The 14469-nt window shown below is 40.8% G+C and overlaps 1 protein-coding gene across 2 annotated transcripts; it reads right to left on the bottom strand.

The window, feature by feature from the left end:
* Nucleotides 1-5088: 5088 nt before the first annotated feature.
* On the bottom strand, nt 5089-12662 carry lgalslb (lectin, galactoside-binding-like b). 2 transcript variants are annotated; one of them, XM_085799449.1, is made up of 5 exons: nt 12399-12662; nt 11577-11660; nt 11355-11443; nt 9939-10125; nt 5089-5737 (listed from the first exon to the last, which is right to left on the bottom strand). In XM_085799449.1, the coding sequence occupies exons 1-5, from the start codon at nt 12429-12431 to the stop codon at nt 5594-5596; spliced, it is 537 nt and encodes a 178-aa protein (XP_085655575.1). In that variant the 5' UTR covers nt 12432-12662; the 3' UTR covers nt 5089-5593. The 2 variants fall into 2 exon arrangements, with proteins under 2 accessions (XP_085655575.1, XP_085655573.1); XM_085799447.1 differs by having other exon boundaries at nt 12390-12629.
* Nucleotides 12663-14469: the final 1807 nt, after the last annotated feature.

The raw sequence follows: 14469 nt of genomic DNA, 5'->3' as shown, positions 1-14469 counted from the left end.
CATTCTTCATTTTCTGACAGTCTCTTATCGTCGAGGTGACTGATTCTTAAAATAAATCTTAAATAACAAACTAAAGTCTTTCCAGGAAGAACTTGTTTTTCATTCAGCACAGTTACAAGCAGGGCTACAAGTTAAACTCATGTACTGCTGATTTTTAAAAAAGATTTATTATTTCCCTTTGACATTTGTTCATCTAATTTTTTTTTTTTTTACATGAATTTTATCTAATTGCCTCAGCAATAGATGATTTGGCTCCTGTTTAACTGCTGGCAGAGGTTCCACTGTGAAGATGTTACTTTCCTATTGTGAATCTTTATTTCTATGTGTGCCATCAGTAAAACAGTGCATGGTTATATTGTACCACTCTGTGATGGTCTCATTTATTTATATGTGGCATTTTAAATGAATCAGTGTTGATGCATCACTGCCCCTTACAGATCAAATATTAAATCGACTGTTAAAGATTAAATGATTATTAGAAAGCAACTAAAAGTGATCATAATATATGAGATGGTAGTAGAATATCAGTCATAACAGTTAAAGACACAAACCCAAGCTCTCAATATACTTTTTTTCTGACTTTTGTTGATTTTTCTGGGTAAATGTTTGTTTTGAACATCTGAGGATTTTCAGACAGAGACTCTGAGAAACCAGCGAGTTCCAAGATGAGAAGTTTATTGGTTTGCAAAGAAGCTGTTTTTACAAAAGCATGTGGAGGAAGAAAAACAAAAACATTTGGAGAGGGCTAACACAACGGTAGAATGAACTGTCTTCATCTAAACACTGGTTCAGTGCAGTTATCTCAGTTTGGGAATTACAAAGAGACATCTTGTCGTTAATATTATTATTTGTGGCAGGTGGATGGAGCTGCTCAGCTGGAAAACAGCAGATGAAAAGTCAAAAACACTCATGTCATAATGATGGTTAACTTCATTTTGCAGCTTCACACATTTCCTAATGTCATCCAGGGAAGTACAGTTGTAATATTAGTTCACGCCAGAGGTCAAACCACTTTCATCTTTATCAAAAATTCTACTTTTCAAAAATGCCCTCGTGTAAAAACAGCAAAAATTTAGTATGTTACCAACACAGTAGGTTTTTTGACGTTACCACTCACAACCCTGCTGGTTACACTTTAATAAATAGAAATGATTAAAATGATTGTACACCCACACAACACATGTAGCCTACTTCTACTCAGAGGACACTTCAGAAATGGACATCATGGTTTAGATATGTACGTTTTTAGCACTTTTTTTAGAAAGTCATTTGTCGTTTGACTCGTTAAGACTTGTGGAGAAAGCTCGATTTTTAGATTCTTGAGTCCATTCATATTCTTAGTTTGCGCAACCATAGTGTTTATAATGTCAACCACGTTTAAACCCCATAATTTGTCATCAAGGTGTAAGCACAAAATTCAAATCTTCCTCAATACGAGGAGGCCAAAGGAAAACCTGACCTTGAAACACCTCCAAAGATGGATTAAAAAAAATTATAATAATAAAAGCACATGCTTGACTGGAACCAAAAAAAAAGAAAAAGAAAAAACTGGCGATGTAAGACCTTCATCTTTCATGTTTACAAAATAGCCAGGTACAAGCTTACATGCACAACAAAACGCTTCCTGCTCGCAAACTCAGCTTGGTAATTGTCATGTAAAAACAAAGCCTGCGAGGCTGCGTTCATAAATATGTACATCCAAAGTCCAACAACAGGGCAACACATAGACAAATAAACCAGTCGCCCTCGGTTTTTTTGCGTAAAAAGTGGAGGGAAAAAAACACATCTATTTCACAACTCAGTGGGTTACGGAGAAGAGGGAACCCTAAATAACTGAGGTGAATGTGAACAGTGTTTTCCCCACCTGGCGTATTTATCATCAGATTACAATCAGGAAGAGAATGACATTCAGTTTTCAGTTGGTTGCACAACAATTAAAAAACGGGAGCCAAGAGCGGGAATTAATATTTCTCGAGATTTGCGAAAGAAAAAGACATGGGATCATTAGGAGATCAGGAAAGTGGGACATGTTGAGGTTTTCCAAGCACATGTACCAACTTTTTTTTTTCTTTTTGAGTCCCTTGAGAACAACAGTACTTTTTATTTTTTTAAAAAGAAAAGTGCAACAGTACCAAATTATTAAGCTCAAGTCAAGTACCAGCTTCTCTTGTACCTCACTGTGCAGAAAGCCTCAAGGGAAAAACACACTGTGCACAGCTAGAAAACACACTCCACCTATACAACTCAATACCAGCAGAGTTTCCCTGTGCTATGTTGACGAACACACTCTCCCAAGCCCAACTCCCTGCACGCACGCACACACACACACACACATATACAAACATAAACAAAAAGCGCTCCCTGGCTCGAGCCCTTTAATTCAGGAAGTTTTGAGTTGTCCATCTCCCTCCCCCATAATTCCTATAGCAACAGCGCTGCAGCTGTTGATACTGTTAAACTGCTGCCAGCTGTGACAGCTGTGCAGCCAAAAAAACATGAACCTGCACTTAAAACACACACACACACACACACACATCTCGTTTTCTACAATCCATGAAACACACATTGTTGAGTTATTATGGTCATATTCTCTTTACATGGTGAATATCATATCATCAGTGTTACAAAGGAATGTTCACCGGTTAATAGAAAGAAGAACGACAACAAAAACAAAACAGTATCCAAAACAAAAAAAACAAAAAAAAACACAACCCGTCAACACAATTACACATTATTTGTACACATTTGTTCTGCTGTAACACTGGTGTAATGATGCGTCGCCACTGGCTCGCATCCTTTCACTCTGAACTCCTCTCTGGCCTCCCTCGCTCTCTCTCATACCAAACTGTACTCGTTTCCTGTTTGGGTCCAAAATAAACCAGCGGCTGTCAAAGCGAAAAAGGAGGAGGCGGTGCTCTGACCACCCAGGAGAAAACAAGTTGTGCTCCAGTGCAGTCGGCGACCTTATTGCTACGTGAAAGGAACGAATAAATACTGTGTATGTGTGTGCGTGTGTAGAAAACATCCACTCTCTGTCAGCAGAGAAAGTAATGAGCTGTTATAAAGAGGTTTCCTCAAAGTTTGCTCAGAAATCTAAAAGAAGCTTCATTAACGTGAGCGATCGGACGCATCGGTGAAGTCGGTGCAGCTGTTCTGCACAGATGTTATGCTCCAGATTCACAGCAGCAAAAAAGGTGATGATGATGTGGGGAGAAAACCTTCATTAGCGCGTTAAGATCGCAGCCTTTTAAGTTGAAGATCAAACTCTTAATGATGCTTCCTTGCAGCTACACACACACACACATACTGTGTCGAGCTGCTTGCACATGACACACAAACCATGACGCAGCAGCAGCTCCGCTTTCTGGTTAATAAATAATTTACTAATGTTTTACAGATCAGAAAGGAGTTACTTTTGGGGGGTTGCCAGGTTGTTAAAAAAAAATCCCCTTTGGCTGATCCTCCGGCATCTGTCTTTTTAAAACAGCTGCAGGACATCTGGATCAGAATCCAGTTATTAACAAATTACAAACATTTCATCACGCATCATTATAAAGTAAGAAATGTAGGTCTGTTTATCTATGATTAATTAACATCTGTAATTAATGGTTTTTAAAATGTTAGATAAACACATACTGTAAGGGATTTTTCTTTTCAACACTTTGCACCACTTAAAATTTTATAATTTACTTTTAACTGATCTACAAAGCATCAGTGAATAATTTATTACCAAGTTATTAAAGTTAACGTGAGCTGTTAAATACTTAATACCTAGTTCAACGTGTCAAACTTTGCAGAGCATAGTGAATGTTGATACTGTAACAGGTGTAAACAGAGCTCCTTAAGCCTTAATATTTTTTAATACTTATGAGTTTTTGCTTTGCAGGTAACTGTGCATTTATTATAATAATTTCCTCTCTACCTCAGTGAAGGAAAGTTGTCTTATGTAAAGTGGAGTGGTCACAGAGGCGATGCACACACAGTAGGCCTACTCGTTGTACTTGTCAAACCTGCTGGCTGCATTGAACAGGGATGTAACTTGCTTTATAACATCTTATCTGCTTCAGTGTGTGTGAACCAGAAGTCGACATGGAATGATTCAGAAAACACACACACACAAAAAAAAAAAATGAAACAAAAATCCATAAAACACATATTGTCCGACTGAAAATAAGACTATAACAGCACCAGCCATACCACTGAACAACTGTGACATTAAGTAATCGTTTTGTGCATCACTATTACCTCCTATGCTACTGTAGAAACATGAATACTATACATTCAAAATACCATCAGGATCCGATTCAACAACCAGCCGACTGTCTGACCGAATGGGATGTGAGATGGGACGGGGGTTTCGGATTTTAGTTTTAGTTTGCTTCTTCTTCTTCTAAAGTGAAAGTGAGTCTATTTTTACGAGAACAAGTTGCATATTGTATATTCGTGTACGGTTTGGAGATGAGGAGGTTTGTGTGAAAACAAGGAGCTCGACAGCTCTCCCCACCCACTGTAAACAGGTGTTAACTCTACTTCCTGTTTGCCAAACAGGCCTTTCTTTTTCTTTTTGTGTGTGTGCAGTGGTCGCTAAAGTGAGTGCAAACTACCAGCACACACACACACACAAACACACATACACACACACCGTCTGACAGTATGGGACATTACATGTTGTAATGCACGATATAATCCTCAGTTTTTTTTGTAGAGGGGGGAATTAAGGTCGGTTACCATGACAGCTGGGATAAACCCAAGAGAAGGCGAGGAGGGAAACGCCGATGGGTGTGTGATTGTGGACGCTACCGTGAGATCAGTTTATTATTTATGTACATTACTACAACTATAATCTATTCTGAACGTTTCAATCAACCTAACCCAGTTTTTATCTGAATTCATACCTCTGTGCCCCGTGGGAATTAGTCAACTGAATATCTGAACACTGCTCGGGTTTAATACTGCAGAGATTTACAACACAGCAGATTATTTTAGGTGATAATGAAATCAGCGTTGTCATTTTCAAGCTTGATCAACGTGCAACATTTTCCAGCTCATCCACGGTCGCAGAACTTCCTTCAAACTTCGATTTAAATAAAAAACATTTGATTTAATCCTCTGCATTTGCATTTAGCTGCTAACTTCCAGATACAGTTTTCCTGAGTAACTGGTTTCGGTAACATCCGAGCGTGTTTTTCCCCTCTGTCCTGGAAATTATTCCACACCTGCCTCTATCTACCTCCGCTCCGTCCCTAAAGGACTCAGCACGGGAGAAAAAAAAAATTAATAATGCACTATTAATAAGCCGTGAGATCCCTGATCTGACAAATCTGGGGCTACAGGGGGAAATAAAACACCTGGAAATGGAGCAAACACATTCACCCACAAAGCATCGTCACGTCAGATCCTCGTTAAATAGAAAGAAGTGAATGAAATTAAGCAGAAGATCTCTAACTCGTCTTTTTCCAGTTGCTATGTTGCTGCAGTGTTGCATGATGGACGATGTCATAACAGGCGTACAGGTGTGTGTGTGTGTGTGTAAATGTAAATGTGTGTGTGTTTGTGTGTGTGGTCATCTGTGATCAAGTTCTTGGGTAGTTAGTTAACCGAGCTTGGTGATCTGTAGCTCTCCTTGTATCCGTACTGTGTCGATAGAGGGCAAAGATTTTACTTTGTGATAAAAGTCAAAGAGCTGGTGTCCGTCCACGAATATCCGGAACCTCTGGTGCTCGCAGTGGATCTCAATCTGCAGCGAGGGAAGAGGAGGAGGGAGAGAGAGAGGGATGAGGGAGGGAGGGAGGAGATTAGATAACACAGATCATCATCAATGAAGCTGAGATGAGATTAAAGTTAAGTATGACTCATAGTCAGCCCTGTAATACAGAAGCAAAGACACTGGTATCTGTGAATCAAAGTGCAGTAAAAGGGTAATTGAGATAAGCACCAGTGAAGCGAAGTGCTTAAAGGAGTAGTCGGACATTTGGGGAAATATTCTTGCTTGTGTTCTCATGTCTGTATGTTAGTATAGCCAGCATTTAGCTTAGCTGGTCATAAGAGAAAGCACAGCATATGTAGCATTTAAGAAACATGGTTAAATTAAACCCATCTCTGAACATTAAGGGTAGCTTTTTTTACTTTTTATTTACAACAGTTGGCACTTTACTCCATGCACTTTAAAATAGCACTTTACTGCCTGACAATGCACTTTCGTGAATCTCAAATAGCACTTTACCACATTTACTGTCGGATAAATGCGTTTTAATATCACCACTTTTGTTCATTCCGACGGATGCAACCATTGTGTGATGTATTAGATATCATTTGTTTTGTTTTTGCCTTATTGTAATTTTATTTGTGGACCATGGGACTGCAGATGGAAATTAGCCCTTGAGCTAAATCTGGCATATTTACAACAAATTCTTATTATTTTGCATGTTCATGAATATGCAGAGTCCCATTACAAATAAACAAATAAATGAAATGAGCATAAAGACTGGAAACAGGGATAAATGGATAAACATGGCTTCGTCCACAGTTACAAAGAAAGTCACCTTCAATGTTCGAACTGTACATGAAAGTGGAATAATTCGTATCATCTAAATGTCAGTAAGAAAGTAAATGAGCTTATTCCCTGAAATTCCCACAACGACTTTCTTTTTTAGATTTTTTTTTACCCCAGGTCTTTTCTATTCTCCCCCTTCAGTCACATGTTTCTGAAATTCAAAACCATAAAAATATTTATTTAACTCTTTTTTGGGACGCAAAACCGACAAGCAGCTTATTCAGCCTGTGCAGCAGTAAACCCAACTCCTGCTCCAGCTGACGACCAGTTTTTGACTTAACCCACATAGACACAGGATTTCTCCTCCTCAAGCAGCTTGTTTGAAGAAACAGTCTCTATGAAATAACCAATGTTACATCATGCCGATAACCAGTTTATATGAATATTTACTTCCAACGTACGTATCCCCTGAAATATTTTAGAAATTCTTTTTATGAAACTGAAAATACTCCTGCACACTGTCTACACTTGCGATTAAGATTTATTAAGAGAGATCTGGTTATCTAAAAGGTCTGAGGACTGAAACTTTGTGTTTTCTCAATAAATCCGTTAACCTATCGCAAAGTGTAGACAGTATCTTCTGTTTTTCTTTGTCGGCCGTTGGTCTTCTCCTACGCACCCGTCCATTTTTTTAAAGGTGTCTTTCTTCTTTTATTTCAAGAAATTCTTTTCATGAAAACAACATTAAAATCCTTCTCAACTGATAAAAGGACTTTGCAGGCTTTGATTTGTTACTTGCATCATTTAACAAAAACTACACAAAATGAACATAAACATGTCAGATCATGTAAAAAATCACCTTTTTGACCAGCACTGCCATCTGTAAACATGAACCTGACATATCTCATACATCTCTTTATTAGAAAAAGTTTTGTTTTTCATCCATCCAACACTTATGAATCACCATAATCATTCATTTGGTGAATGCAAGTGCATTAATCTTTCTTTTTAGGTACGTTTTGTTCTGCAGCAACTGAGAAAAAACATGCGATAGCTGCTAAATGCTCCACTATATTCAATCTTGTTTGTCTATTATGTTGTTTCATTGTTTCAATATACAGCATAGCAGCTGTGTGAACTTCTCTGCGTACTGTTTGTACCAAACGACACACACACACAAACTTGTAGGTGTGATCAAACAAACGACCCAAGGCAGATTGTTATCATCAGTGAGGAAGAGGAGCCAACAGAAAGAAAAAAGTGTCGTCCCACCCTGAAACCACAGCTCATCATGTGTCTCTCCACATGCTTCTTCCAAATTCATGAGGCAGTTCTCTGGAAACAATGTGTGAAACAGCCCTTTAAATCTCCAGCCCAGCGGCTCCTGACAGAGTCGTGACTGTGTCGACCTGCTGGGTCGCATTCTGACCACAGACAATGACACTTAAACAGGGAACTGCCATTACATAACAGACCCAGGGATCACCTCCAACAAGTAATCTAATATAGTCGACGCTCTGTGTTCTGCAGTTTCAGTGGATTATGTAAAAAAAAAAAAAAAAAAAATCTTTCTTTTAGTAGAATATCTAAGTCTTTATGGATCCGTTAAGCCTGAATTAAATGATTTATGTCAAACACGTCGGACAGCTCATCCTATATTTTTCGTCAAACACCATATGTGTCGTCGATGCTCACATTCAGAGTTATTAGAGCGGAATCTGACGTTGTAGTCTAACGAGTCCTCAGGTCTTCTGACAATTACTCATCTTGCATATGTAGTCAACTCCCCACCCCCACCCCCCACTCCATCCCTCATTCCTCATCCAGCGCATAAACAGCTGATGTCACGCAGGATACAGGCTGCTTTTATGTGCGCGATAGCTACGATTTATCATGGAGCAGCATTTCCTGTTTGTCTCTCACGTCTATGCAGCGCAGCATTTCTGTCATAACATGTGACCTTGTGTGACACTTGATTGATGTGGAAAACCAACAGAAACACTGTGACCTTCCACCAGTTTTTTTTAGCACATTTACTGCAGATCACAACTTTTTAAATCGTCAACAATTTTGTGTATGATCTTTCCTAAAAATTGAAACAGCATAGAACATTTTGCATGTTTTTATTCCCGTTTCAGCACTTCTACATTAGTATTTTATGTATCCTTTCTGTGACCCCACCAGACTACAAGGAGGGGGGAAAAAATAATCAAAAATTAGTCACAGAAACAAACACAAGGTCACTGTTGATGATCAGCTGCTCCACTACTGAGCATCTACTGTACTTCAGGCAGCTACTGTCCAACATCCAGCTTTTAAAAACTGGTTGGTTTATCTCAGCGTTTAGTGTTTGTGGTATTGTGTTGTAGCGTCTGACTGCCTGGTGTCAGTCACACAACTAACTACCTGTGCAAATTTTACGAGCGTCTTTGATATATATATATATAATATTTCTAATTGGCACTGTTGTTATCACATCCACCACCACGCACCTTAGTCAACATGAGGGTGAGTAGATAATGAGCGAAATATCATTCTAGGGTGAACTATCCCTTTAAGCCTAACACCCCGTCCTGACATACAGCGACGCAAACGAGAAAAAGTGATTAAAATGCGTTTCTTTTCAATCAGCCTGTCCTGACATGCAGTGGGACGACATTTCACACTTCTTATTGGTTGAAAAGTACACGCTGCTTCCTGCTGACAAGCTAGTTAGCAGAGAGAGGAGAATATGAGAGAATTGCATTGAGATAAAGTTTTTTTTAAAATATTCCAAGATGTCAAAAACGGCAACCAGGAAATGTCAGGAATCTAAAAATAGCGCCAGAAGTTTGTTTACGTCCCTCGATTATTTGATTGGTTTGGATTCTTAACCAATAGAATATACTCGCGATAAAATCGTCATGCTGCATATCAGGACACTTTCGCGTGAGATTTTGTCGCCGGTTCGTTCGCTCGCTGTATGTCAGGATGTTGTGTTAAGTACTAAGTACATAGGGAGGTTTCTCATTTAAAGTTGTTCAACTGCTCGGTTCAGTGTGATCAGTCCTTTTGCTGATGATGCCATTTCATTTTTATGACATGAATCATCTTCTTTAACAACCAATTATTTGAAAGTCAAAAGAGAGGTGAAGTGACCATCAAAGTTATTGCCCAAAGTGTTCAATAAACTAAAGAATGAATATAAACACAAATTCAAAGCAGATTCATCTCATCTCCAAACCTCAGCACAGAACTCCAGGTGTGAAATTATTCAAAACCTGTTGAGTAGAGACTGTTTTTCTTTTAGTAATAATGACTGGGACCATGATAACAAAGAACTTATTCTCTTGTCCTCAGGTCAAAGGAGATGGATAAAAAAAAACCTGCACATTTGATGATCAAGAGTCAACAGAGTTTGTACCCAGCAGCGATGGATGCAGAAAGAAAGAGAAGGCGTCTTTACCCTAAAAGGCTGGTCGGGGATGAAGGGGAAGTAGGCAGTGGAGGCCTCCTCCTCCGTCCATTTCCCAGCTACACGGGCGCTGCGCAGAAACTGGCGGTCACTGAAGCGAGCGGTGAGTTTCAGGGCAACGTCTTGAGGCGGCTCCTCTTTGTCCGAATCACGGCCGCAGGTCAGGCTCACGTGAAAGCTGGAGGAGGAAGAGGAGGAGGAGGAGGAGAGGAGGGGGAGGAGAGGGAGGAGGGGATAGAGGAGTCAGAGGCAGGCAGGACGTCATATGTTGTAGGATATGAGTCCGATAGCTAATCTGGGATAAATCAGAGGCATAATTCTGCTGCTGCTGTGTAAGAGCAAACCAAACACTAACAGCCTGTTAATTATGAATAATCCCTGCTGCTGCTCCCACCCCACCCAACCCCACCCCTCCCTCCTCTACAGCTGTGCTCTTTATACATAAGCATCTTTGTCGGTATATTTACACACTGAGATGCACGATAGATAGATAGATAGATAGATAGATAGATAGATAGATAGATAGATAGATAGATAGATAGATAGATAGATAGATAGATAGATAGATAGATAGATAGAGTGCATCTCCTGCAGTGCATAATTCATAAAAACATTTAGAAAACATAAAACACACATGGCATTAACCATTCACAGCCTTACTCAGAATTAAGTGCAATTAGTGCTTTAGGGTCAAAACTGTTCTTTAATCTGTTTGTAATGGCTTTAATTGTCCTGTATCTCAAACAGACAGTGACCAGGATGTGTTGTTGTGTCTTTGAGGATTTTTTTTTTTTTTGCTTTTGTGAGACAGCGGGAGCTATAAAGTTCATTCAAGACAGAAGACAAGAAGAACGGCCTGAACCTCAGTCAGAGCAGCTCGGGACATTCACATGAACTTTAGCTTGAATCCTGTGCCAGCAGCAGCAGCTCCAGCTCCAGCAGCAGCAGCCTGAACATGATGAGGTCATGGAGGGGGTTTCTTCCAAGTCTGACACAAGTTTCCATGTAGGGTACGGACACACCCAAACAAGTCCCTCCACACTGAGCCTTTCTTTTTTTCTTTTCTTTCTTCCTTCTTTACCCCCTTTTCCTCCCTGCTGGAGAGGGAACGCCCTGTCTCTGCATACTTAAACCACACACACACACACACACACTCTCTCTCTCTCTCTCTGTATGTATGTGTATGTGTGTGTGTGTGTGTGTGTGTTGAAGTGGCCATGCCAGTCAGACTAGCCCAAGAAAAACAAAACGTCTATCTTTACAATCACTCATAGGCATGTGGGTGACTCAATGGTGCTTTAAATACAGCGACCTATGCTCCTGATACCGAGTGTGTGTGTGTTTCTGTGTGTGTGTGTGTGTGTGTGTGTGTGTGTGTGTATGTGTGTGTGCATGTTGTTATCTTACCTGTCTGGCTCCAGGTCGACAATGCCCATCACTATGATCTTCTTCCCTGGCCTCATGCCGCCCCGGATGCGCCCGCTGAATGGCACCGTCTATGCAAAAAATAAAGCAAAGCACACACACATACACATGTAATTGTGATTTACAGCGCGCGGCCCGGAGCGCGAGCGAGCGAGCATCAAACAAGACAAGGTGTGTAATAATAGATCAGACGTCTTTGATTACCAGGAGACGTGATAAATCCTCCTTGTCAGGTGAGATGAGGCCGGGGTTCCCCAGCGAGTCGTTCATGTGGTCATCCTCCACGGTCTTCAACACCAGCGACACAAAACACACAGCATGCAAAGCGTCATTTACCTTCTATCAGGTCAGGTGAGAGGATATAAACTACAAACTGACCGCAGGGCAGGGCTCAGGTTAAACACAGCGACCTGAGGCTGCAGGCCTGCTCTGCTCTGCTCTGCTCGCTATTTAATAAACACATACACAGTGTGGCCTGGCATGTGGCTTCTTCCAACAATGACAAGGTGGCAGCAGCAGCAGCAGCAGCAGCAGCAGCAGACCTGTCATGTTGTTATTATCAGGACTCCCAGTGTGAGATTATTTATAAACTGGCCTCATCATCATCATATAAGCTCCAAATTGGCCTCATATCGGCTAAAGCATTGCGCCGTGGAGCCGTAGAAATGCGCACATTCACAGCAGCAGCAGCGGCAGCGGCGGGCGGACCGGCCTGTAGGTGAAAACACACCGCCGACACATTGCTACACAGACCTATTGGATTTCCTATTTCCTCCTCCACCGGCCGCCGCAGATGAAAGAGGAGTCGCCGTCCTTCCCTCCTTCCTTCCCTCCTTCCTTCCAGCGCTCTCTCAACCTCAATGCGCTGCGCACGGCCAAATACTGTAAGCGCCGGATAGATAATCGACATAACGGTGTGGGCTTAAACCAAACCCAGACAGATCAGATCAAACCGGTACATACATGCACAAAAGAACATCTAAATACTAACACACACAGCCAACTAACCAGCTCCACAATACTCACTATTCCGTCCTTCTCCGCTGCCTGCACCGCCATCTTGAGCAGAAGAGCATAGGATGCTGATTATCGGAGCAGAGGCAGCCCTGCCGGCCGGGGGAGCGCGCCGCGTGTGCGTAGCTATGTGTGTGTATGTGTAATGTGTGTGTGTATGTGTGTCAGCGTCGTGGCACTGACTCAGGAGGAGGATATTCCTGTTCCTACTCCGGGGTCTCTCTCTCTCTCTCCACGTCTCACCGGAGAGGCGCAGTCACCTCAGCACTAGGACACATCTCTTCCTCTCCTTCTCTCTCTCTCTCTCTCTCTCCGCTGCCCTGTCCGTCCGCCTGAAATGGGTGGATATCTGCTGACGTATGCTTTATAATAATTACAGACTAAAAGGCTTAATCCCCGTCTGTTGGAGAAGGCTAATCAGACAGATTTTCCTCAACCCTTCACCCAATTAGGCAACGCTGCTCTTTGGAGTCTTTTTATTTTTTTAGGCGCCATTATTTTTAGTTTAGTTTATTTCAAACCAGACCAAAATAGATAGGCCTACAATTCAACAAGACCGTTAACAGAACAAGAACAACCAAACAAAACACTAAACATATTAATACAGTAACAGTACAGTTGGAAAATAACAATACCTGGCTTGACAATGGGATGGATGAAGCATAGCTTTTAAATTTCCATCTCCCATTTACATACATATATAAAGACACCATCAAGACACATGGCAACAAATAAAAAATAAAAGAAAAACCCAACCCCCTTCTTCCCTACTGTACAAATCAAACATTTGTTGTTTACATTTTCTCTTTAAACTCACTTAGGCTTTTACTGTTTCTAATGTTTTCAGCCATGTTTTGTTTGTTTGTTTTCTTTTGGATCAACAGTTATCCCAAATTATTTAGGATTTAAATTACAGCTCGGTGAATGAGCAGCAGACCTGTGCTGTGCTGCTTATTCACTTTGAATGTGACCCATGAATGAATGAATGAATGAATGAGGCCTCATTGGTCAAAGCGTCCACACTCAATACTTTTGAGTGATTAAACAACACTGTGGCGATAGAGAGCTAAAAATAAAACCAGAGTAAGTGGATCACTTTCTGAGTCCAGGACTTTAATAGGTTTTCACTGAATGAAGTGGAAGTTCACATTGTTTCCCTCCCATTGACTTTAACACAATTGCCTCCCTCCCTCCCTCTCTGTTTCTCCCTCCCTCCCTCTATCTTTCCATCCCTGTGCATGCTCCCTCCTCCTCCTCCTTCTCTTACGCTGTATATTTTCCTTTTTAAACTGTTGCAGGACGCCCCCCTGTGGACATGCAAAGACATTACAAGTTGAACTCGTCAGCTACTGAATCAGGTTACGAGCTGAATTTAGTGCAGTCCCTTTAGGAATTGTTTATTTTACTCCCCCAAGACTTATTTAGCATTTCATATCTCATTAGTTTTAATCCAAAGGGCCTTAAAGTAGGAGACATGGCATCGTTTCTTCCTCCATAACCTGCTTCAAATTGTGTCTTATAGGCTCTAATTCATCAGGTAAAACACTTTTTATTTTGTCTGGAATAGTTGCAGCATGTGGAAAGAAACAAGCAAAACTTTAAATTGATAAAGAGCTTAAAAACTTGTCTGAACATGTCCCGTTTGATTGTTCCCAGAGGTTAAAAACCAGATTTTAAAAAAGGGAAAAAACGCCCAAACAATTCTGACCACTTCTCACATGTGGCTCCAATGATATCACACCCCCGATTACCATCATCCACCCTGTTCCTCTTTCTATCTCCTGCACTTCTGAGTTTCCCCCTGGTGATGTGAAGAAACACTCGTATGTTGTGGTGTGAAGTTGTGTTGTACAAATAAACTCACAGCCTGTATGAACGTTTCCTCCTGTGGTGTTTGGGTGTTTCTAAACTTCATTAATAAAGTAAAGACATTGTGACTGGTATCTCAGAGCCATATGAGGCGAAAGTTGATGGAGTTGTTCCTGCTGTGAAGAAACTCGTTATTTGATTCATATTCTTGACAGATGAATCATTATAAACAGATAAAGGTACAAACTAGTTTCTTCTAGTTTCAGGAACATTT

The sequence above is a fragment of the Trachurus japonicus genome, chromosome 15, assembly GCF_045865225.1.
Source record: "Trachurus japonicus isolate A0001 chromosome 15, Traja_1.0".
Lineage (NCBI taxonomy): Eukaryota > Metazoa > Chordata > Actinopteri > Carangiformes > Carangidae > Trachurus > Trachurus japonicus.
Note: the sequence above shows the minus strand (reverse complement) of the source record. Positions and strands in the feature narration are given on the sequence as shown.

Bases quoted from the DNA above. Each gene is read 5' to 3' on its own strand.
- lgalslb (XM_085799447.1), bottom strand. From the start codon at position 12,431: ATGGCGGTGCAGGCAGCGGAGAAGGACGGAATAGTGAGTATT. The intron at 11,444-11,576 runs GTAATCAAAGAC...TTTTTTGCATAG, and splicing joins AGGATTTATCACGTCTCCTG to ACGGTGCCATTCAGCGGGCG. The intron at 10,126-11,354 runs GTAAGATAACAA...TTCCTCCTCCAG, and splicing joins GTCGACCTGGAGCCAGACAG to CTTTCACGTGAGCCTGACCT.